Raw genomic sequence first — 22965 nt, 5'->3', positions numbered from 1 at the left:
GAACGACCAAACGTAGCCTAAAGGACAATTACATTAAGGTCCCACTATTTCCACACTTCAAATCGCTTTAGGCCCGACCCGAGTGCCTGAAAAGACAAAAAATGACCCCGTAGGCCCATGGATCGCAACAGTTGCCGCCCAAAACTTGTTTCCGGAGGACACCACAACTTGAGCATCATCTCGACGTATCTGGTTTGAGGATTACAAGAAGGATCTGATTTTAGCTTTTTGTTGATTGCTGATCATTCCTCTTTATCTAGTGGACATGAAAAAAAGGTTTTCTTTCCAATGGAACTAGGAATCAATATTTGTGTTCTCAACAAAATTATTCAGCACAGAGCTTTTGTAATCAGGAAATTCTGTTGGGTATCTTGTATCTCGGTGATTGGTAATCCTTTTCATATAAGAGACTGAAGAAAACATTCTTATTGCTGAAAATCATGTAATAGGCACAAAACCACGTCATTGTGAAACCAAGTGAGCGGTATCAATGTTGTTCTACTATTTTCAAAAAAGAAGAAAGAAAAATTGGCTAAAGGACATAAGGAGATAATCTCTCCATATATTACAAGAGTACATGGAAGCCTTCCATAACAGCCACAAGGACTCTCAAGGTGCATTTGGTTCAGTATTTCAAAAGCCTATTAGGAAAATACAAATATGGCCGGCGGCCGTCAGTTGAGAGCAACCTCGACCGACGGTTGTTGATGCCAAATCTAGTTCCCCGACGACCGTAGCCCTTCACCGGGCTGACAAAGAGTTGGTCTTTATATATATATATGAATTTTTTAGCTTTTTTTAGCATTTAAAAAAATAATAACAAGGGAAAAATCGGAAATTTGAAGAATGAGCAAGGGTAATTTTGAAAGAAAAAAATGACTTTGAGCATTTGATTAATTGCTAAAAGCTTAAAGCTAATCCCTACTAGCATTAGATTCAACATTCCCAATGCTAGCTTTTACTTGAAAGCTACTTCAAATTGGTTGTTAAACGGTCCAATATTTCCCCAAGGGCTTTAGAAGCCAACAATCCCTTGGAAATGCTGAACTAAACACACCCAAACGTTCTCATTCTCGTCACACAATTTCTCAGGTTCTTAGCTTCCAGCAGCGAAATTACAACAAAAACGAACACAACCGGACTCAAGTACATTCAAATATCTTATAGCAGGGATATTACCGTAGCAACAGTCGAAATCCATGTTTTATTTATTACAAAATGTGCTAGTTTTGCTTTCTGACCAACCAGAAGCTGCTAGTTTGGAGACTCCCTAAATTGCAAACTGTGGCCACTTATAGTCGAAAGCCCCCCTTAAAGGCTGTATTACAAATGGACTTCACAGACAAGTGAGCTAGCCTGCCATTGACATTGACATTAAAAGAGGAACCTGGCTCCAACAAGTTACGTCGTGCCCATCTTTACTTACAATTTCTCCGTCTGCTCAATAACCTGAGATGGATCAGGCCGCCTCCTCCAACGTGTCACCTGAAAAATATAATAAGAAAGAGGAGGATGATTCAATCAGGCTCTCACCAATTGTCAATGATCATGCACGATTTGATCAAGACCCTAGTGGTTTCTTGTCCCGAGACTTGTTAGCATACGATCCAATTTCACTAAATCCAAAGCAATGCTAGGGACACAATGATACATGCATACAGCGACTAACAAGGGACTTACTTGGTGCTGGGCTCTGCACCCTATCCTCGTGAACGCGGGTTTTGAGAAACTTGTCTCTGATTGAGAGCAAGTCCCGTGCAACTCCATTCATGTCCTTCCTGTCTTTCGGTGATTCTGCTGAGCAAGTTAATCCAATCTCGAAGACCGATAGCAGACATTCGGCTTTGTCGATTCCACAGTCACTCCAATCTGCTTGCTCATCACTGCTTTCACCTACTTCCCCACAGAAAATCGATTGATCCAAGAACCCTGTTGCTCGCTTTGGCATCGCCGACTTGACAAATTTCTGAATGTTGAAATCGTCTTCAAATATATTATCTGTCGGCCGTCTTCCCGTGAACATCTCTAGCAAGAGGATCCCGAAGCTGTACACATCCCCACTAGTTGATGGATGAACACCCATTCCATATTCTGCGAGTCCAGAAAAAGTTTCTGTTAGCTCGATTACTCTACAAGGTCTCTGAATTCTTCTGATTTTCGTGAATGTAAATGTTTTTGTGATCTTTAGAGCAGTACCTGGAGCGATGTAACCCATGGTTCCCTTAAAAGCAGAGGAGCTGAGATGACTCCAAAAGATGTCTTCGTTAGACTCGAAAACGAGCCTCGACAATCCAAAATCACTGATGTGAGCCGTGAACTCATGGTCGAGAAGAATGTTGCTTGGTTTCAGATCACAGTGGACCAATGGAGTTTGGCACTGGTGGTGAAGATAATCCAAAGCAGAGGCTACATCAATCGCGATGTTCAATCTTTGGAGGAAGCTCCAAGGTTTTAATTGCATTTGCTCGTCGTTTGGGTGTAACCACATGTCCAAGTTGCCGTTTCCCATGAACTCGTATACCAAGGCTCTGAACTCATTACCATGAGAGTCGACACTTGAACAAGCAGTCAAGATCTTAACAAGGTTACGATGCCGAATGCTGCTGAGGGCTTTGCATTCGGCCAAGAAGCTCTTGAAAGCTCCTTTCTGCTGGAGATTCAAAACCTTGATGGCCACAATTTTTCCATCCGGACCAAGAGTTCCTTTGTATACACTGCCAAAACTACCTGAACAGGAGTTGCAAACTATTGTGATCATGCGACATGGTACATGAACTGTGAAGAGTGTTTCTGTTCTCATTTGAAGTTGCTAAATTATGGTTCATTCACATATAAAGATTACCTGAACCAATCAATTTGCTTGAACAGAATCTGTCGGTAGCTTTGAATAGAGCATCATAAGAAATCCTCTCGTAAAAATGGCCCAAGGAGTGAGTAGGCAGATGTTCCTTCTTCAAGTTTCTCAACCAGAAAAGCAATGCTAAATATACTAATGCCACTGCAGAAGAAGCAATGATGATTATCACCATCACCCACTTCGAAAGTCTATGCTTTATAGATCTTGGGATTGATATAGCCGGACATGAAGGCAAATGCAGTTCAGGTATGCCCCCGCAAAGCTCTTTGTTGCCATCAACTTTGAAGGCACTAGTGTTTCCAAATATCCCTTGTACAGTTACTTCGCCTTCGAGATTGTTAAAAGACAGATTCATGAATTGCAGCGACGATGACAAGTTAACTAAGAACTCTGGGATTTGCCCTGATAGGTTGTTATTGGAAAGGTCAAGAAAACGAATGCCTTTTAACCCTCCTAATTGAGGAATGGGTCCTTGAAAATGGTTCGCCTGCATATACAGCTCTTCCAATCCCAAACAGTCACCCAAAGTTGTCGGAATTTCGCTGGGAATTTGATTGTACGAAACATCGAGAGAAATGAGGTTCTTTAAGTTGCCAACTTCAGGTGGCAGGGGCCCAGACAGAGAGTTGTGAGATACATTCAGAAGTATTACGAGGGACGATGGACTAATCATGTGGCTAGGAATGGTCCCGGTGAATTTGTTATGACAAAGGCGTATTTCTTGCAGGGACTTGCAGTTGCCGAGGCTCAAAGGTATGCTTCCTTCGAAGCTGTTGTCATACAAGTACAGATCAATCAGTCCAGTGATATTACCAATGGTTGAAGGCATGTGCCCTGTCAATTTGTTTTGGCCCAAGTTCAGATAATGCAAGTTTGATAGCCTCCCAATAGACATTGGAATGTTGCCTGTTAACATGTTATCATCCATGTATAATCGATTTAGACTAAAGAGGTTTGTAATCACTTCAGGAATGCTTCCACGAATTCTGTTCCCTGACATTAGTAGCTGCTTCAGTTGGGTTGAGAGGTTACCGACAGAAACAGGCAGCTCACCTTCGAACTGGTTATATTGTAAATCCAGCATTTCAAGGTTGCTGCAGTTGGCCAAATCAGCAAGGAAACTTAGACCATCGGTTGTGCTGCTTCCAAGAAAATTTTGAAGAAGGTTGAGCCATTTCAAGTTTTGAAGCCTGCCAAAGCTGGCCGGGACACGTCCAGAGAAGTTATTCAAGGGGATATCAATTGTTGCTAAGTTCGAGGCATTGGACAGTGAATCGGGAATGGGACCTGTGAACTGATTATCTCCCAGGACAAGTGTTACCAGATTCGGAAGCAGAAGGCCTATGTCTCTCCTGATACTGCCAGTGAACAGGTTATGGTACAAACCTATGATATTGAGGGATGACAAGTTGTAAAGAGCGGGAGGGAAGCTACCTGTCAGCTCGTTTTCACTGACCACGAAAACTTTGAGCCTTGTTTTGCTTGTAGAAATTGGAACTCCTCCTATCAGGCTGTTGTTCAATAGATCAAGCACTTGGAGGGAGGAAAGGTTTCCTATGGAAGCAGGGATTGGTCCCGTGAGATTGTTGTTAGAGAAGGAGAGCTTCTGAAGTTTCAATAGCGACCCAAATTCAGAAGGGATGCGATCGTGGAGATAATTATAATCGAGCTCGAGAGTCAGGAGGTTAAGACACTGGGAGAGATTTCTAGGAATTCCACCTCCCAAAGTGTTGTGGCTCAAGATCAGGTTTCTAAGCCTGAACAAGCGCCCGATTTCCGGAGGAATGAAACCATGCAAAGAGTTGTTTGCGAGGTTCAGGTATTGGAGGAACGAAAGGTTTCCGATAAAAGGGGACACGGTCCCTGCCAAATCTTGCCCATCGAGGTTCAAGGCAGTGACTCTTTGGTGTCTGAGACCTCAAGTGACTCCAGTCCATTGGCAGAAATGGTGGGAATCATTCCAAGAGGCCAATGTTCCTGCAGAATTATCTGTTAAGAGGGACCTGAACTGTTGCAGAGCAATTTTATCGGTCTCGTTTCCTAGAGCGCTACAAGAAGCGAAGCTTGTGATCACCAGTTCTAGGATCAAGATGGCAGGGAAGTTGACTGAACAGAAATGGCTCAAACTCATTTTCTGGTTTACACGAGAAAACTTAGTCGTATGACTAGAGGCTGCCTGTTTCTAGCACAGCATACGACTAGTCATACGACTGAGTTTGAAAGAGGAATGTAATTGATTAAATAATGCAGAAAAATGAATTGAGTAATTTCTATATTTTTGTGTTATGAGCTATATTTTGACCATCTAAGTAACATATCAATTAAGATAAGTACAACCAAATGAAGATATTGAGAATTTTCTAAACATACACAACATTGACAGATATATTATATATCTAAAACAGTAGAAAGTGTACCAATTTGGATTACTCTTAAGAAGCAACCATGCAAGCACTTCTTGAAGCAGCCAATCACTATAAACGAAATAAGCACACTTTTAATACTCCGTTTGGCAAGTAACTTAGTCGTATGACTAGAAACGTACCGATGAAAACTTACCAAGCCAACTGTACAGTAATAAGTTACTAGCATCATAAGGAACTTTACCAACTTTATGTGGAATGAAAGTTGTCCTTATTGATAAATTTTGCCGATGGTAAAATCATGTAACTGCTAACTAAACTGTCGAGACACAACAAGGAGTTCTTGGCCTGTCACTATATCTTTATAGTTGAAGTTTCATTTTATATAAAAATTCGAGTCCTAAATTTTAATGTCTTCTATGTCATTTTGTAAATTATCATATTCAAATATGCTGAAATCAATTGGCAATAATGCACAAAAATATGTACGTATCATTAGACTATTGTAATAGATATTACAAAATTATTACTATGTTCATCATGAATGCCGAAAAGAAAAATACGGACACATCCTTTCATAGGTCAAGCATGCAATGGTGGCTGACCCAAAAAAAAAAAAAAAAAAATTCAATGGCAAATATGTAAACTATCTTTTTATGTCGGTAGGGAACCTAAGAAACATTCTAGTCACGGAAAACTATAAGATTATTTAATCAATTACATTCCATTTTTATTAGTTTCTATTTTATATTTCAGCATAAACTGACAACAGAAATTAAGTAATCCCTTGGAAAAATAACATAAATAGTCTTTGAACTTTGACCCATTGTATAATGTGATCATTTAAACTTTTAACCTATTCAATATAGTCCCTGAACTTAAATTAATGGAATGGTAACACTAAACATTTTCATATGGTTCAGTATAAAAAATTCAAGGACCACATTGAACAAATAAAAATTCAAAAATCACATTGTATATTGGATTAAAATTCATGGATCATTTATGTCATTATCCATAATCCAATTATATGAATAGAGGCTGCCTTTGCCCGCAGTGAGGCCAGGGTGAGCCTCACCCTCATCTGGACGAAGCCGCCTTGCTCGCGGCCTTGGGTGAGGCCAAGTGAAGGATGCAAAGCCCTCTCTAGCATTGGGCGAGGGCTACGACCCTCACTGGTGTTTGGTGAGCCACTGAAGGCTTGCCAACCACTATCGGAGAAGAAGGGCAAAGGAAATGAAAAAGAAAAAAAAATGAAAAAATCAATAGAAGAATTCAAAAAAATTAAAAATTGCCACATCAGCATTTGTCAACTATTCGGCATCCACATTAGCGTTGGCTAGCCAAAATTCAAATGAACTGAATTGGTATCAATGTAAAAATGTTTATGACTGAATTAGTATTAATGTGAAAAGGTTTATAGCTACATTGGTACAATTGAAAGGTTTAGAACCAAATTGATATCAATACCATTGGTTTAGGACATTTGGGTATTTTTCCCTCTCAGATTCTAAGGGTGCATTTGGTAAGAATTCTGTTTCCAGGAACAGATTATGATCAGAAATGATTCTTTTTTATTCTGTTTTCAAGAACAATTTCTAAGCATTTTAAGCCGTTTGGTAACTATTTAAAATTTCTGATTTTAGAATAGAATTGCAATTGGTACCGTGCTCATTGATTCTATTTCAAATCGATTTCTTTAAATTTTTAAATAATTTTTTTTACTTTTTTTCATTTTTTCCTTTTTTTTTTTTTTTTTCCTTTTTCTCCTATTCTTCTTCTTCTTCTTGTGGCCGATCACCGAATCAACGACCGGCCAGACGAGGGCCAACGACCTCACCGGAGCATAGCCGGCCCTCGGCAAGGCCGGCCTCGCTGGGGCTGGGCGAGGCCTGCCTGGCCACCGGTGGGGATGGGCGAGGCTTGCCTAGCCACCAGTGAGACTCGCCTAGCCCCGCCAAGCCTCGCCGATGGCCAGGCGAGCCTTGCCAGGGCTGGGCTTGCCTCCGGCAAGCTCGTCGGACCGGTTGCCAGCGATCGGCGGCGGCGGCAAACGGTGGCGGACGGTGGTGGACAGCAACCATGGGATGGCAGTCGATGAAGAAGAATAAAAGAGAAGAAGAAGAGAAAAGGGAAGAAGAAAAGTTGGTTTTGATTTTTAGATTTGTTCCCGAAACAAGCATCAACCTTTTTTTTTATTCTTGATTTTGTTCCAAATATACTTCCGAAAACAAAAAAATAGAAATTTGTTTCTAGAAACAAAAATTTTCCCAAACGCAATTTTGTTCCCAAACTACTTCCGGAAACAAAGAATCAGAATCAATCACTATTGGAATGGTTACCAAGCAGGGCTTAAGCCTCCACTGCCGTTGACTTTGGTACTTTTCCCTCCCAGGATTCTAAGCCTCCACTACCGTTGATAGGCATGAAAACTGCAGGCCATTAGTTTATTTGCATTTGGTATGGAGCATCAGAGCATTAGTCACCTAGGAGATTAGAGGATGATTATATTAAGCAACTAGTTACCAAGTCCAAACCAGAGGGGGCTGACTTAAATGTCCTGATAAAGAAATCTTAGGGAGTATTCGGGGAGAAATCACACTCACAGACAGCACCCCAAAATGTTATGGCAACGATGATGTAGTTGTCTCCTTGTATAAAAGAAGAATTTTCGCTCACCGCTCCATCAATTTGACGTGGGAAGGATTAAATCTAATAAGAAACCTTTCATCGACCAAGTAAGCTTGAAATATCAGCAAAGGTATGACAATGTATTGCTTCATGTTGGCCTGAGGTGCTACCTGTTACCTAACAACATTCTCAGCAACTTACGCCCTAATGATGGGGACGGAAGTAGGTTTTGATGAGCTTATTTGGGTTCAGAATTGAGAATTCGTCATGCTGAAAGTTACTGGTTTGTTGTAGTTGTGAATCAGTGGTGAAGACCCCAGCGCGTTGACAATGAGAAAATGAAATTTTCAAAAAAGTATTGGATGAAGCATAACACTTAGCAGCAGTTAAACGCTGCCTGTCAATTGGGACCGATGACATCGATACCTTAATATTATAGGAACAGAGTCTCCTTCGTGCCGGGGTTGAAGCTACCTTGTTGTAGGCTATAACCAGGTCGGTGATGGTCATTGATAATTGTTTTTATTTGCCTGCGCGTGAACTTGGCATACACTTATGTCATGATTAAGTGCAAATAACCCCAAATTACGGGATGTATGGCAACTTATCTGCTCCTTCTAATCTTTAAAAATGTGCAAAATCTATGAAGTTTGTAGCAGACAATCCTCAAACATGACTCTTTCCGATGCTCTTAATGCATTGACCGAGTTCTGAGGCAGGACTAAAATGCAATTATTTAACAATTTCAAATTACGTACACGTTATGGATCTTTGATTTATTCAAAGCCTATGTATAGCTTAGTTCACTTAGTTTTATTCAATGAAGACGCATCATTTAAATGCATAGACATAACTTTGTGAAGTTTGGCGCTTTCGCTGCGTAGTTTCCTCGTAATGCCTCTAGGAATTCTTAGATTTTCAAGTCTGAACATAAGCGCGCGAATTCAGTTTCGCCCTGGAAGGAGTTTTTTGCAAGGTTGAGGTATCGATGGAAGGAGCAATTTCGAATGTTAAGCTGACATGATTGCAGCCAAGTCTTGTCGGCCTTGAGACCACATGGGGCTCCATTCCATCGGAAGAAACATAGAGCTGAATGAGTGTTGGCAAAAGTCAAACATCCGACATGAACCCATCTTCTGGTTCCTTATTCATATATATGCTTATAGAATTTTGGGATAAGTGAACTGAAAGTTCCAAAACTTATCATTAAAATACAATTGAATCATAAAATTTTAAAAAAAAAAATATATATATATATCATATATATATAGTCTTAAAACTAAAAATATAATCAAATAAAACTATACCAATTGAATCATAAGACTTTTTTTTTTTTTTTTTTATACCTGTGAAAGCATTAGTAAGTCTTAAAACTTTCAAAAATATAATCAAATCCTAAAACTTATTACCAATTTCCATTTGTCAAGTTGGACAGAATTTTTCCATTCATCAAATTAGACGAAGTTCATGGAAAAACTTAATTGTACATTTTGAAAGTTTTGACACTTAATCACATTTTCGTGACAATTTTAGGACTTGATTACGTTTTTGAAAATTTTAAAACTCAATAATATTTTGGCAACAAGTTTTAACATTCAATACACTTATCCATAAAATTTGTAGACACAGATTATACATGTGAATTCTATTCTTCATATTTTATTATAGTTTAAGGGAACAGCCTATTTACATGGCAGACTATGAGTATGTAAATAGGGATCATATTCCAATACTCGATCAGAGTCTACCAAATGAAAAAAAAAAATCAAGGTCTGCCGCATCACTTGGTACACAAATATTATGAGCTATTCTTACTAGTATGCCTAGCATTATCCTATGATTTAAAGATGCAAATTTCATCTTCCTTACAAAGGAACCACAAGCATTTAAGACATTGTTTCAGCGGACTGCAGACGGAATATGCAGTTCCATTGACCAAGTAAAAAACTGAGTATCCATCCAGACAGAGTACACTTTCACATACGATGATGTGCATGAAAGTGAAATTTCACTAGCTTTGTTCGGTTTATAGCTAAGAGTGCGTCATATTGAATATTCAGGCTTTCACTAGTTTTGCAACAGTTGCCTCCCAAAACTTTGTTCCTGGAAGACACTACAAATCGAGCATCAATCTTGACCAATATGATTTGAAGATTTCAACAAAAATCTGATTTTAGTTTTAGCAGCACAATTACAACGAAAACGAGCTACACCACCGGACAGGAGTACATTTAAATAGCGAATTCCATGTTTATATAGTAATTTCTCGCCTTGTGTGAAACACGGGTAAATCCATAAATGTGTAGTTGCGCTTGGAATATATTTTGGGCAAGCCTAAGGGAATATATCACCTCCATTCAAGCCCACTCGCTAGGGCCCGATCATTTGGAGGAGCAAATTTGATAATTTATAAATCATGCGTGTTTCTAGGTGAGGACTTCTTAATCTTGTACCAAGTCCAATCCATCTAAACCCTCATTGATCAAGTCGCAAGTCAAAACTCGAATGAATAACCTAAATACAAAATTATCTGCATCAATGGCATTGTTTACCTAATATGTCTACATTACCTATTTATTGTCAGCTGCTTAGATATTATTGTTTCGAGAGTATTGTATAATAGCCATATCGGTGACGTGGTATGGAAAGCCAATTCTCACTAATTTACAATGAGATATTTAAGTTTTATAGACTTAGATAGTCAACTTTTCGTATTCTCTTGTCATGTTCTATGTAATTTTGATATACATCCCCCATCTATGCGGTATCTCAATTGACAAAAAGGGATACATGTTTTATAGTATAATAATTAACATATATTTTAATATGTATTGAATATGATCCATCAAAAGTACTTTGAATTCAATATACATTTTTAGTCGGGTAATCCTTAGAGGTGATTACAGACTAGATAGGTTCGTTGGGCCCTCCCAATTAGGGGTGAGCAGCGGTCTAGGGTCGACCCTAGACCGACCCCCGGACCGGCCCAACCCTGTGGGTCTGGTCCAGTCCCCAAGGGGCCCAGGTCGGTCCTGGTCCTAAAATTCCCGGACCAACACCGTACGGGTTGGTCCCGGCCCTAAGAGTTTTGGGTCGGTCCAACCCCGACCAACCCCGTATATTATATTATATTGTATTATATTATATTATTTATAATTCTTTTATATATTCAAACCTAAGTAAAATGTCTGTTATATTATATTATATTGAGATGTTATATTAATAGCACTAATAGTAATTTCAATTTAAAACTTTTGTTGAGTATTAATTATATGTAGTTTGTTTTGTTTTCAGGTGTTTAGAAGTTCAAGTGAATTAACAAGATGTGAAGTTATATATTCATGGTTTATATTAAGTATTTTGACTTTTTATGGTTTAATTGTACTAATGAATTTCAGTTGCACTTTGTTTTTCAATTTGTGTCAAATGATAAAAGTTTTTGAAGAGTAGAGTAGTACTGCAGTGGATACAGTGATTTGCTAGTCAAGTGGTGTGAAGCTCATTTTTTGGTTGAGTGAACTCTACGTGATTATGAATATTAAAGATAGATGATTACAAGAACTTTCCATCTTGTCCCATATCTTAATGAGCGGTTAGTAGGTACGAAATTTTTATTATTGTGTTATCTTAGATTTGCTAAATATGTATTGGTATTTATAGTTTAATTGCACAATGCCATATTGTCGATGGATGTGTAATTTGAATTTGTAGGTTTACTTTTTTAGGAAGTATAAAAAATAAGACGAAAAAAATTATCGATCGGTCCTAGGTTGACCCTGGAACCGGACCGAACCCATTGGGTCGGTCCAGTCCTTGGTCCCAGACTCAATAGGGTCGGTCCTCGGTCCTAAAAATTGAGGACCGACACTGTACGGGTTGGTCCTAGGGTTAGGGGGTGGCCCGGACCAACCCAAACCATGCTCACCCCTACTCCCAATCATGTCAACCTAAAGGGAAAATGAGGGGTGGCTTAGCCAGCATTTCTCTTTCGGTTCTTGCACGCTTGGCCGCGCAATTGGCTGGCTTGATCGATTCATTTTAAAATACTCAGACAATTTTACAGTCACAAGAGGGCTTGAGCAAGGATTTTCAGTCCAGCCTTTGGCTCAATCATCTACCAATTAGACTTGCTCATTGGATGAGCCTAGAATCGTGCCAGGCGTGCTCGGGCCCGAACCTTCAGAGGTCCTACCCAGGCTCGAACTTGAGGGCCTGAGCAAGCCCCCAAGTGAAAAACATTGGGCCATCTTTTTATTTTTTTCAAAAAAAAATCAGCAAAAAAAATAAAGCAAGAAAAAATGGGTTTGGATTTATTTTATTGTATTACTTTATCTATGAGTTCTATACTTTTTTTCTATCCTACGTTAGAAATTTGAGCTTATTTTATCTTATTAGTGTTCATGAATTTTAAATGTTAAAGTGAAAATTATTAGTAAAATTTAATAAATATATTAGAGCGTTGGGTTGGGCCTTAAGGCCCTCTTCTCAAAAGCTTGCCCATTTACTGGGCCTATATTTTTTGCCTGAACCCACCTAGTGATAGGATGCCTGCCCGTTGATCTCATCCACTCATCTAACATGTAAAATTACACTAATAAAGATATTATTTGATTTTGAGGCATGAAACATAATATTTTTTGGATCTTTTTTATTTTTAAATAGTTAACACAAGAAGTAAGAATGATCGGTAGTTAGAAATCGAGATTGTTTTCTTAGTTTACTTATTTAGCATGTAACCAATGATACAAGTGTCCGTGAGTTATAACATGATTGAGGTAAAATATGATAATTGACCCATCCTTTCTCCACCACAGGTGGAGGTGCTGGGGCACATGGCCATTGGTGGGTTCGTGTCTCTTTGTGGTTGATTGAAAACTCCATTTTAGAGAGCTTGTGGCATGGAATGCCGATCGTGACGTGGCCCATGTAGGCGGAGCAGAAGCTGAATGCCTTCACGATGGTGAAGTAACAGTTTTGGCGGCCGTCTGGTGCCAACGGAGGAGATAGGGAGGGCTGTTGGACCCTTGACGGGTGGCGGTGGCGCTGCAACAAGGAAGAAGGTGAAGGAAATGAGGGTGGCCGCAAGCAACGCCATGCAGGGAGGCGGGTCTTCGTTCGATTCTACTGGAAGGTTGATTAGAGACATCATCAAGAGCATCAAATAAGAAGCTCAAGAAAGAGTTAACCTTTGTCTTCACTAGTAACTACCACGAGTAAAATCACTTTCATCTTGCTCCGTCCCTTAATTGTTTTTTGCCAGCATGTGTACTGCTCATTTGTCAACGAACATGCTTACTAATTGGTCTCAAGTTACTGAAATTACCATTCAAGTCAGCTGGTGATGGGCGATGGACTTGATTCTCATCTCTCAAGCAAATGAAATTACCCGTTTGGGATTTTTGATGTTATTAACTCTTTTTTTCATAACTTATATTCAGGAAAGACTTAAGGTGCGTTTGTTTGTGTTTCGTTTAAAAATTGTTACGGAGAACGAAATAGAAAAAATTATTTCTGTTTTAGGGAACAATTTTTTACCGAAAGACGTGTTTGGTAAACTTATTCCGGAAATAAAAAATGAAGAGAAACACGTTTGGTAAATTTGTATTCGTTTTTTGTTTCTTTTAATTTTTAATATTTTTATTTTATTTTTCCTTTTTTCTTTCTTTTTTTTTTTTTTTTTTTTTCTTTTGGCGGCGAGCCTTGCCGGGGGGCAACCGTCCGGCGAGGTTGCCGGCCCTCGACGGCCGGCCGCCCACCATGGCCAAGGCCGACGACCGGCCAAAAAAAGGAAGAAGAAAAGAAAGGAGAGAGAAAATTTGTTCTTCAAAAGTATTTCTGGAACAAAAAATTTTTTTGTTGTTTCTTATTTATGTTCTAATTTTGTTCCCAGAACAAAAAAATAGATTTTGAACAAAAACGCAAACAAACGCGTTTCTGTTCTTTTTTTATTCCGGGAACAAAAACATAAAAAATCTGTTCATAAACAAGAAAAAGAAACACAAACATACATGCCTGCCCTTAACTTTTCTCTCCAATCTTTCCTTTTTCTCTTTACAACTTAGATTAGATGGAGGACAGTCTTATTATTAGAAAAGTTCAGCCTTACTTTTAAAAAAGATATTTCAAAATAGAACCCGTGTATCGATATAATTATTTTAAAAACATTCATTACAAAAAAAAAAAAAAAATTGATCATGGCATTTTTTTCTTCAATAAAACTTATTTTTCTTCATCTTGTTATATATAGATGTTGCAAAAGAAAATATAAATGCAGATAAACATATATGCATAGAAATTGAAATATAATCCATTCAAACACAAATAATATATGTATAAGCATAAAAGATTTGCCAAAGTGACCATAAAAAAACAAAATCGATAAGTAAAATTAATGCGTGACCAAGACACGTGGTTCAGCTGGTTGTTAATGACCCCAATCCAGCTGGGGGAGATATCCTGAGATCGCATTAAGGAAAAAAACAAAAAAGTAAACACGTGCTTGTACTTAACGTCAAAACATCATAAAGCTTGCAGACGAGCACACGCAAGCTCTCCCATGTCAGATAGTCATGCAAAGAAGATTTGGAGAAAAAGGGTTCTAGTCGTTGTATTAAAATAGCTAATCGTTGAAAATGTTGAAAAGCTAGCTTCTTTTCCAACTTGGGTGAATTATTGAGTACTTGGGACAATGACACGGCTAATCCTTGAATTTTGGTTTAATTTACTTTTTAGTCCTGAACTTTATCTAAATATTCAATACGATCCATGAATTTTTAATTTATGCAATATAATTCCTGAATTTTTTGTACATGTTCAATTTAGTTCATAAACTATATGGAAATGTTCAATATTGTTTTTCAATTACTTTAAGCTCATGGACAACTTTTATATAATGTAGTGATTAAATTGAATATGTAGCCAAAAGTTCAAAGACAACATAAAACAATTTAAAAATTCATAAACAACATTACATATTAAATTAAAGTTTATGGATCATATCAAACAAATTAAAAATTCAATGATCACATTGCACGTCGAATCAAAATTCATTGATCATTTATGTCATTTTTCATTAGGACTTCTATTAATTAAATTTGGACTTTTACATAGAAGACCCGGCCCCAAGTGGGAAACAATTTACTCCACCTCGCGAATCGCAAATGAATCCATAATAGAATCTGCTTAAACAAATACAAATCGGGATCTGGCTGGGCTGATTCTTTTATCAAAGCACCCAAGAGAGTTGACCCGCCATCTGCACTGCATATTACGTCGTGTCGTATCCCACGTGGTGATTAAGGTCGATGAAGAAACGGGACAACCAATGATGTCGCGGTATCAGGCTCGGCTCCACTCAACTCGGACCATAACTCAGTCCGATTGCGGTTCGCACCGGAGCGAGTTCGAGCGATCCGAGTTCGTTGGAGGCCCCATGGGCTATACTAGCAGTCAACACCAACACCTCTCCAGCCACACATGCTAAATCGGCCGCCGTAACACAACAACCATTCAACGTGACACCAAAGGATCTCTTGCAAAGATATACCAAAAGGATGGGACTCTTATCTTTCATCTCTCTCGAGCACCAGTCGTCCCTTTCTCCCTCTTACCTCTCTCCATCTCTCCCTGTCTCTCCGCCATGGAGGCCTCGTGGGAAGCGAGCGTCACCGACTCGATCAACACCGTCTACCTCCTCTTCTCGGCCTACCTGGTCTTCGTAATGCAGCTCGGCTTCGCCATGCTGTGCGCCGGCTCGGTCCAGGCCAAGAACGCCATGAACATCATGCTCACCAACGTCGTCGACGCCGTGGTCGGCAGCATCTCCTACTACCTCTTCGGCTTCGCCTTCGCCTTCGGGGACGGGTCCGGCTCCAACCCCTTCATCGGCACCTCCTTCTTCGCCCTCAAGGACATCCCCAGCAGCACCTACGACTACAGCTACTTCCTGTACCAATGGGCTTTCGCCATCGCGGTCGCCGGGATCACCAGCGGCTCCATCGCCGAGCGGACCCAATTCAGCGCCTACCTCGTGTTCTCCTTCTTCCTCACCGGGTTCGTGTACCCGATCGTGGCCCATTGGGTCTGGTCGTCGAGCGGGTGGCTCAGCCCGAGCTCGAGCGACTTGCTTTTCGGGTCGGGGGCTATCGATTTCGCAGGGAGCGGCGTGGTGCATTTGGTTGGTGGGATCGCCGGTCTCTGGGGCTCATTGATCGAAGGCCCGCGGGCCGGTAGGTTCGACGCCTTCGGCAAGCCTGTGCTGATGCGAGGACATAATGCGACCCTCGTGGTGCTCGGGACGTTCCTGTTGTGGTTCGGCTGGTTCGGATTCAACCCGGGCTCTTTCGATAAGATCCTCGTCTCGTACCCCACCACGTCGGACCAAGGTAATTGGACAGCGATAGGCCGCACGGCGGTCACGACCACGCTGGCAGGGTCCACCGCGGGGCTAGTGACCCTATTTGGTCGCCGCCTGCTAGTGGGCCACTGGGATGCGCTGGACGTGTGCAATGGCCTGCTCGGCGGGTTCGTCGCGATCACGTCCGGTTGCTCCGTGGTCGATCCGTGGGCCGCCATCATCTGCGGTTTCGTCTCTGCTTGGGTCCTGATTGGGCTCAACATCGCGGCGCTGAAGTTGAGATTCGACGACCCGCTGGAGGCGACCCAGCTGCATGGGGGATGCGGCGCGTGGGGGTTGATATTCACGGGCCTGTTCGCGAAGGAGGAATTCGTGATCCAAGCCTATGATTCCGGCGAGAGCGGGGTGTCGCGACCGTACGGGCTTTTCATGGGCGGGGGATGGGCCTTACTTGGAGCCCAGGTGGTCGAGGTCCTGGCGATCGTGGGCTGGGTCAGCGCAACCATGGGCCCTCTCTTCTACGCCCTGCACAAGCTCAACATCCTGAGGATCTCGGTAGAGGAGGAATTGGCAGGTCTCGACATCTCCAGCCACGGTGGCTACGCCTACACCGGCCACGCCGAGGAAAGCCGCCCTCGCTTCTACGCTGATTACGTACGCCTTCAAGATCAGTCCTAGCCAGATCATCGCGTCGAGACCCATGTGTAGCAAATGTTTTGTAATTTGCTACTTAGATATGTCAACTTGGGCATTTCCAACCTCATTCAATTGGCTGTATTGTCATTTTTATGCCAAATTGTTTGTCATAAACAAAGAGGAGGAAAAGGACACGTTTGGCGTCTCAGAATTGTAAAATCCTTGGACCTTGTGTCATCACCTTCTTTCCAAGATACCATTTGCTTAGGAATGATCCCTTTCTTTCCACCTCAGCAATCAAGCGCTATCTTAAGGAAGCCGACATCGTACCAGTTTTCTTTTCTAAACAACAGATTCATGCCAAGAGGCGTATCCGTCAGGTGTCCACCATTAGAATGGTGATAAAAGGAACATCACTGTAATGAACGTCAAGAATACCATGATTCCTAGTATCGACACGCTAGATTCGAGGGGAAAGAAGCCAAACTAGTATAAATTAAGTAACCTGAGAGGCAGAACAGGATGCAAATGCTTCAGAAAACTCCAGGGATTGCAAGAGTCAAACACCCATTGAAGTGAGAACAGATCTAACTCCAGCACTTCGAAAGATTTTCTTAAATATCGGCTAAGCTCTGTACATCAAAAGCCTGTACAGTAGACAATCGACTCACCTACAATGAGTATCGTGGGGAACAAAAACAGTGTCCGGAACGACGAGAGGCAACTTATCAATGTACATGAACAGCCTCTTGGCATCCTCCTTCAGAATGGTGGGCAACTCGACAATTTCACACCTTTCTGTGTAAATCCAGAGGTCTTCAGATTTGGTTCTTTTGAGGCTATCCCTACAGAATGGACATGACTGAGATCGTGCGTGCCTGACCAAAAAAACCCACAAGCACATCATCAGTCTCTGGGCAAATGCAGAACAGTGAAGGTATGAAGTAATTGGCGAAGATGAAAGCTAAACCAGACAACTAAAACCATCCCCCAAACCATAAGAAACCGTCTTAACACAGATGTACTTTAAGATAGCAACAATGCCGTGCAAGAATTATGAGTAAATCAACTAGTATCTCTAGCTCAAGAATGAGTCGCATGTAGATGTTCCAGGAAGCAGAACATTACCAGGTCTGATAGCACCTTAAACAGAGAGAATGACAGCAGTTAGGCAAGATAACCCTGCTGGTCGCCTCCAAGCAAATCCCACACTCCTCTTCTCTTTCCAAGTCCAGTTCAGAGAACTTCCCCCAATGCGACTCTTCCTTTCTCCTATACCGTTCAGAACAAACTTGTCTCTGCTTCCTCTCTTCCAAATCTGTGATGCCTCTTTGAAGTTGCAACAGAGAAGGGAATATGATTGCTGCTTGTCAAAAGCAAAAATACACAACATATGAATATTTTTTTATCCAGAAAGGGAGATCAATTCTGAGTGCATAAGCGGCATAAAGAATAATCCCAAATCTAAGTACATGGCGCACCATAAAAGTCTCGAATGCTCGCTTTCCTCTCATAAACAGACATAGTGGTCTTGCCATCTGCATGGTTCTGCATCAATCCACAGACTCAGAATAAGTAACGTTGGTAACTTAATCCATCCAAGAAGATAACGCAAAACTGGTGCAGAAACAATTCTACACAAGAACAAGAAAGAACCAACCCAACCGAAGATGGAAAGACACGTACCATGTATATAAGAATTCTAAGCAGCCCAAGGGCACCGGCCAGGTGACAGTCCGTCCATTGGACAAGAAAAAGAAATAGGTGGGCAACTGGACTGTAAGATAATCTCATCTGAAGGTACGCTCCGTTTTCCCTCGGATAGTCCAAGGCCCTGAGAAAATGGAAAAGAGTCAACACACACGTAACGAAATGAAACCATCAACAAACGCACCACGAAAAAAACATGCAAAAAACTCTGCCACCCCATCACCAAAAGCTTTTTTCTTTTTCTTTTTTTAAACGGTAATCGACGAGAAAACTAACCATGCGACAAAAACACAAGCAGACCCTGGTCCTAGAAATGGATGTCCTAGAAATGGATGTACTCTGAGGTTTCAAGTACCAAGCAAAGTGAAGACAGGCTCACAAGTAGAATGAGGGCCAGTCCAATCAGCAGTACCAAAGCAAAATGCAGAAATGCTTATACTATCTGACGGTAACCCGGATCCAAATGCTGACGCCAACCCGGATCCAAATGCTAACGCCAATCCCATTGCAAATAGAGAAGCTCCTCGCCTAGTAACCCTCGACCCGTTAGCTTGATGGGAGATAAACTTCCAAAGGCAAATTGTTTCAGAATTCTTCAGAAATTTCAACAAGGAAAGGTTTACCCAAGAGCCCACGATACAGCATACACACCCTACTGCTAGCCGATTTCAGCTCCTTCCTCCCTAGTGTCAGGCGATAGGTAAAACGCAAGACGGTGTGATCGGACATGGCCGGAACGTAGAAGAACCTCAGAAGCTCTAACGATGGTTTCGTTGAACGTATACGAGGAAAAGATCGAAAATTCAACCCAATCCAAACGAGGGCGGACGGGACCACCGCCTGGAGAATGCACAACAACCCATTCGCCCTCGTTTGGTTCACCGTCCGACAGAGCTAAGCCCAATTCAAGAAACGCAGCGACAGACACAGGAGCACTAACGCAGAGCACCAAAACAAAACAGCCGAACTCCGACGACCACTGATTCCACACATTCCATTCTCGGCAATCCAAACGAAACGAAACGAAACTAGAAAACAGAGAGGGAGAGAGAATTACAGAGTGTTGGCGTGCTGAATATCAGCTTCGAGGGTCTTGAGAGAATCCCTGAACGGCGACTTGTTACTCATGGCTCTCGGCTTCCTTCTTCTCCTCCTCCTCCTTCTTCCTCCTCTCGGAAGACGATGCTTTTCATCCGACGCGCCTCCAATCCCCTCCAATCCACCGACCGCTAGCAAGCTCTTTCCCTTCCCTTTTCCTTTCTCCTTTCCCTTTTATTTTCCCTGCGCTTTCCCGGAAAATAACCGGAAGACGAGAAAATAAAAAAGTGGGGGGGTCTTCTCTTCCCGAGAATACACGAGCTCGCTTTTCCCGGTAAACACTCAAAACCGCCTAAGCTCTTTCGCCACTGAGACTCGAGAACGAGGAACCAGCGAAAAGCCCAAGACCCGCCCGCTTTCTTTCCGACTTTCCGCTCCCGAATTCTCTACTTCAATTTATGCAAAAACAGAGGATGCATCCAGACTTTTCCCGGAAATTACGATTCTGCCTAGCGTCAGGATAAGCCATTCCGTCACGGATTATATTAATCATTCTATTTCGTAACATCGGGAGCAACCCCCCCAAAAAAAGTCATGGCATAAATAGGATTTAATCATGCGCCCAAAAAAAATTGGCAAGTAAATGAGGGTGCGGGGATTTTCCATTTCGTGAATGCTTGTGTGAGGAAGTTTTTTAATAGAATGCAATTTCCAGGGAATTTTAAAAAAGAAATATGTATCGAAATAAAAAAAATCGCTTTTTGTTTGTTTAATTAGTATAGGGAAAACGTCATCAACAAGCTCCCGAGATTAAAAAAGAAGAAAAAAAAAATATCCCCTCTTTGAACCTGTCCGAGCTGAGATCGTCTGCCGCCGCCTCCTCCTAGGCCTTGGCTTTCATCTTTGAATGAGATCTCGCCACGCGGATCGTGGGGCCGGCGTGTCGAGCTCACGATCCGTCGGATTTGACCCGACGCGTGGTGAGTGGTGACGGCTCTGTGCGGGGGCGAGGGCTTAAAAACCAGCTGGCGCAGCATCCGGTTTTGTAAACTGGCGGCCTTGTCATTCTCCTTTATTTTTTTTTCTTTTTTTTTTCCACTGATCAGGGGTCATGAATCTCTTACTCCCCATACCGAATTGCAAAATGTAAACTTCAATTTAAAACTTCATTTATTGGAAAAATATTTTCCTAAAAATTATATTACTCAAAATAATCAATGAATGACAGATGTTTGTATTACTGATAACAGCTTATGTGTAAATATTCTTGTAAATGATAAAAGCATTTTTTGTTTTCATTAATTTTTGTAAATGATGCAAGCTGTCATTTTCATTAAAAAAATATGTAAATCATCCAATTTTCAAGAAATAAATAAAATCTAAAAAAATAATTTGTAAAACAAACGACAAATTATACTTAAAATAATAAAAATTCAGTAATCTATTGGGTAATTTTATGAATTCTATTTTGGAAGAGCTAGATTTTCCTTTTCCCTTTTTAGCATTGATCAGCCTTATCATCAAATAATCGAAAATTACCGGAAGTCTCTTTCTTATGATAGACTTGAATGATACTAACATGAGTCTTAAGTGTTTATTAGTGCCAGGTCACCCCGAATAAAACATTTCCTAATTAGGGACGTATTTAAGTCGAATTGTCCATACCTTAATCGATGCTTGGATTAATCATTTTTATATGATGAGCTGAAGGTGTGGACTTGCTTTGGGATTTGGATAAGGCTTATACCCATCGAGGGAGCACGGGCGGGCCCCGCCGCACCAGCTTGTTAAAAAAAGAAGAAGAAAGAAATAGGGATTGTCATTATTATTATGTGTCCATCGTTCTGATCCTTGGCGATGGACCAGTCGCAGGTCCCCTTGGGAGATCTTTTTTTGCATGTCGCGATGGCCTCGAGCCGTCTCGCGGAACGCGTGTCGGGCCCCGCGTCCTTTCGAGAATATCCGCGAGAACGAGAACAAAGGAATCGCCATCATCATCGTACCGTCGTTTATTTTTTTCTTTATCTTCTTTTCTTCGACAAAATTACTAATCCACCCCTCGGATTTTTAGGGTCGTTGCAATGCAACGCCCTCGATATCTTAATTTTTAGTCCTAATGATATTTTCGGTGCGCCCCTGGCGTGGACCCTGGTAAGGTGATCGGTACCCATCGTGAATCAGGAAGCGGGAACCGATAGACCAGGACCCGATAGATGTGACAAGATAGATTTGGAACTCACATTCTAACTCATATTCAATCATGTGTGTCATGATGAGTTTCCTTAATTTTAAAAAACAAATCTAATTGGATCATTAATATGTTAATTTTAACTCATTTATAATGATGCGAGTTATAAATGGGTTGCTTTAAATTTGAAAAACAACCTAAAGTGAGTGGTCATAAATGAATTATTTGGGTCTTAAATGAGTTTTACATTGGTCATAATATGGATTACCTAACAAGTTTAAGTGAATCATATCATTTTTAATTATTTTATGATTTTTTTCTTTTTTTTTCTTTCTTTTCTTTTTATTCTACAAAATCTGCAACAATCGCTCGTCATAGGCAAGCACCAATCGACCCTCACCCAAATGGCCACTTGACTAGGGCTACAACCCTTGCTCACTATCGGTGAGGGCATCATGGCCCTCGCCTACAACTAGTGAGACCTTCATGGCCCTCACTTGTGACTGGCAAGAGTCGGCCAACAACCTTCATTGGTCTTGGAATAAATTTAAAAAAAAAAAGAAAGAAAGTAAAATAAAAATCATAATAAATTCGATTTTTTAGTATATTTTTTAAAATTATAAAAAATTTCCACTTAATTTGTATTGTATTGAAGTGTTTAAGCAATATAATTTTAAAAAAATCATAAGAAAAAAAGTTTTTAAAGATTGAATTAAATATGAAAGTATTTTAGTAATGTGGGTTGGGTCGCATTAGGTCAAGTTGAGTATAGGCCACTATATTTATATTAAATTGAAATGAGTCGAAACGAGTAAAATAGGTTAATTTGAGTCAAACTATTTTTTATCCGATCCACCAACAATTTGACAAATTTAGTTCCTAACTAACTCTATCCACCTTAGAATCATTTTTTTCTCAAAAAGTTTCTAAATATATTGAAAGTTATTCTAGTATAGGATGAAATTACTTATTACAAGAAAGTTACTAGTAAAAGAAGAGATTACTCTAGCAAATAATTTATGTGCATTCAATTGATTTACTCCGGTGGACCTCGTTCCCCCACCATAAATCGAGATCTGGATTGATTCCCGTGAAAACTTCCCAAAATTGACCGATCAGATTCTTGGTGCGACCAAGACCAATGCACACCTCTTATTTCTAGCCCAAATCTCATCGAAAAGTTAGT

The 22965-nt window shown here is 40.7% G+C and overlaps 3 protein-coding genes across 3 annotated transcripts; 1 reads left to right on the top strand and 2 right to left on the bottom strand.

The window, feature by feature from the left end:
- Positions 1-1230: 1230 nt before the first annotated feature.
- Positions 1231-4988, bottom strand: LOC104429347 (putative receptor-like protein kinase At3g47110). The gene is made up of 5 exons (XM_039302923.1): positions 4861-4988; positions 2843-4767; positions 2197-2727; positions 1681-2091; positions 1231-1485 (listed from the first exon to the last, which is right to left on the bottom strand). Exons 1-5 carry the CDS (start codon positions 4986-4988, stop codon positions 1460-1462), a joined length of 3021 nt encoding a protein of 1006 aa, XP_039158857.1. The 3' UTR covers positions 1231-1459.
- A 10397-nt stretch (positions 4989-15385) lies between these two features.
- On the top strand, positions 15386-17097 carry LOC104422394 (ammonium transporter 1 member 3). The gene has a single exon (XM_010034711.3). The coding sequence runs from the start codon at positions 15491-15493 to the stop codon at positions 16883-16885; it is 1395 nt and encodes a 464-aa protein (XP_010033013.2). The 5' UTR covers positions 15386-15490; the 3' UTR covers positions 16886-17097.
- A 218-nt stretch (positions 17098-17315) lies between these two features.
- LOC104422393 (E3 ubiquitin-protein ligase AIRP2) lies at positions 17316-20052 on the bottom strand. The gene is made up of 5 exons (XM_010034710.3): positions 19611-20052; positions 18530-18677; positions 18325-18391; positions 17972-18206; positions 17316-17721 (listed from the first exon to the last, which is right to left on the bottom strand). Exons 1-5 carry the CDS (start codon positions 19679-19681, stop codon positions 17511-17513), a joined length of 732 nt encoding a protein of 243 aa, XP_010033012.2. The 5' UTR covers positions 19682-20052; the 3' UTR covers positions 17316-17510.
- Positions 20053-22965: the final 2913 nt, after the last annotated feature.

The sequence above is a fragment of the Eucalyptus grandis genome, chromosome 10 (assembly GCF_016545825.1).
Source record: "Eucalyptus grandis isolate ANBG69807.140 chromosome 10, ASM1654582v1, whole genome shotgun sequence".
In the NCBI taxonomy this organism is placed as follows: Eukaryota; Viridiplantae; Streptophyta; class Magnoliopsida; order Myrtales; family Myrtaceae; genus Eucalyptus; species Eucalyptus grandis.
This window is presented reverse-complemented; position numbering and strand designations above follow the sequence as displayed.

Bases quoted from the DNA above. Each gene is read 5' to 3' on its own strand.
- LOC104422394 (XM_010034711.3), top strand. From the start codon at position 15,491: ATGGAGGCCTCGTGGGAAGCGAGCGTCACCGACTCGATCAACACCGTC.
- LOC104422393 (XM_010034710.3), bottom strand. From the start codon at position 19,681: ATGAGTAACAAGTCGCCGTTCAGGGATTCTCTCAAGACCCTCGAAGCT. The intron at 18,392-18,529 runs GTACGTGTCTTT...GGATTGATGCAG, and splicing joins TTAGAATTCTTATATACATG to AACCATGCAGATGGCAAGAC. The intron at 18,207-18,324 runs GTGCGCCATGTA...TTTGACAAGCAG, and splicing joins GAGCATTCGAGACTTTTATG to CAATCATATTCCCTTCTCTG.
- LOC104429347 (XM_039302923.1), bottom strand. From the start codon at position 4,988: ATGAGTTTGAGCCATTTCTGTTCAGTCAACTTCCCTGCCATCTTGATC. The intron at 4,768-4,860 runs GTCCCTCTTAAC...TTGAGGTCTCAG, and splicing joins ATTGCTCTGCAACAGTTCAG to ACACCAAAGAGTCACTGCCT. The intron at 1,486-1,680 runs GTAAGTCCCTTG...TATATTTTTCAG, and splicing joins GGTGCAGAGCCCAGCACCAA to GTGACACGTTGGAGGAGGCG.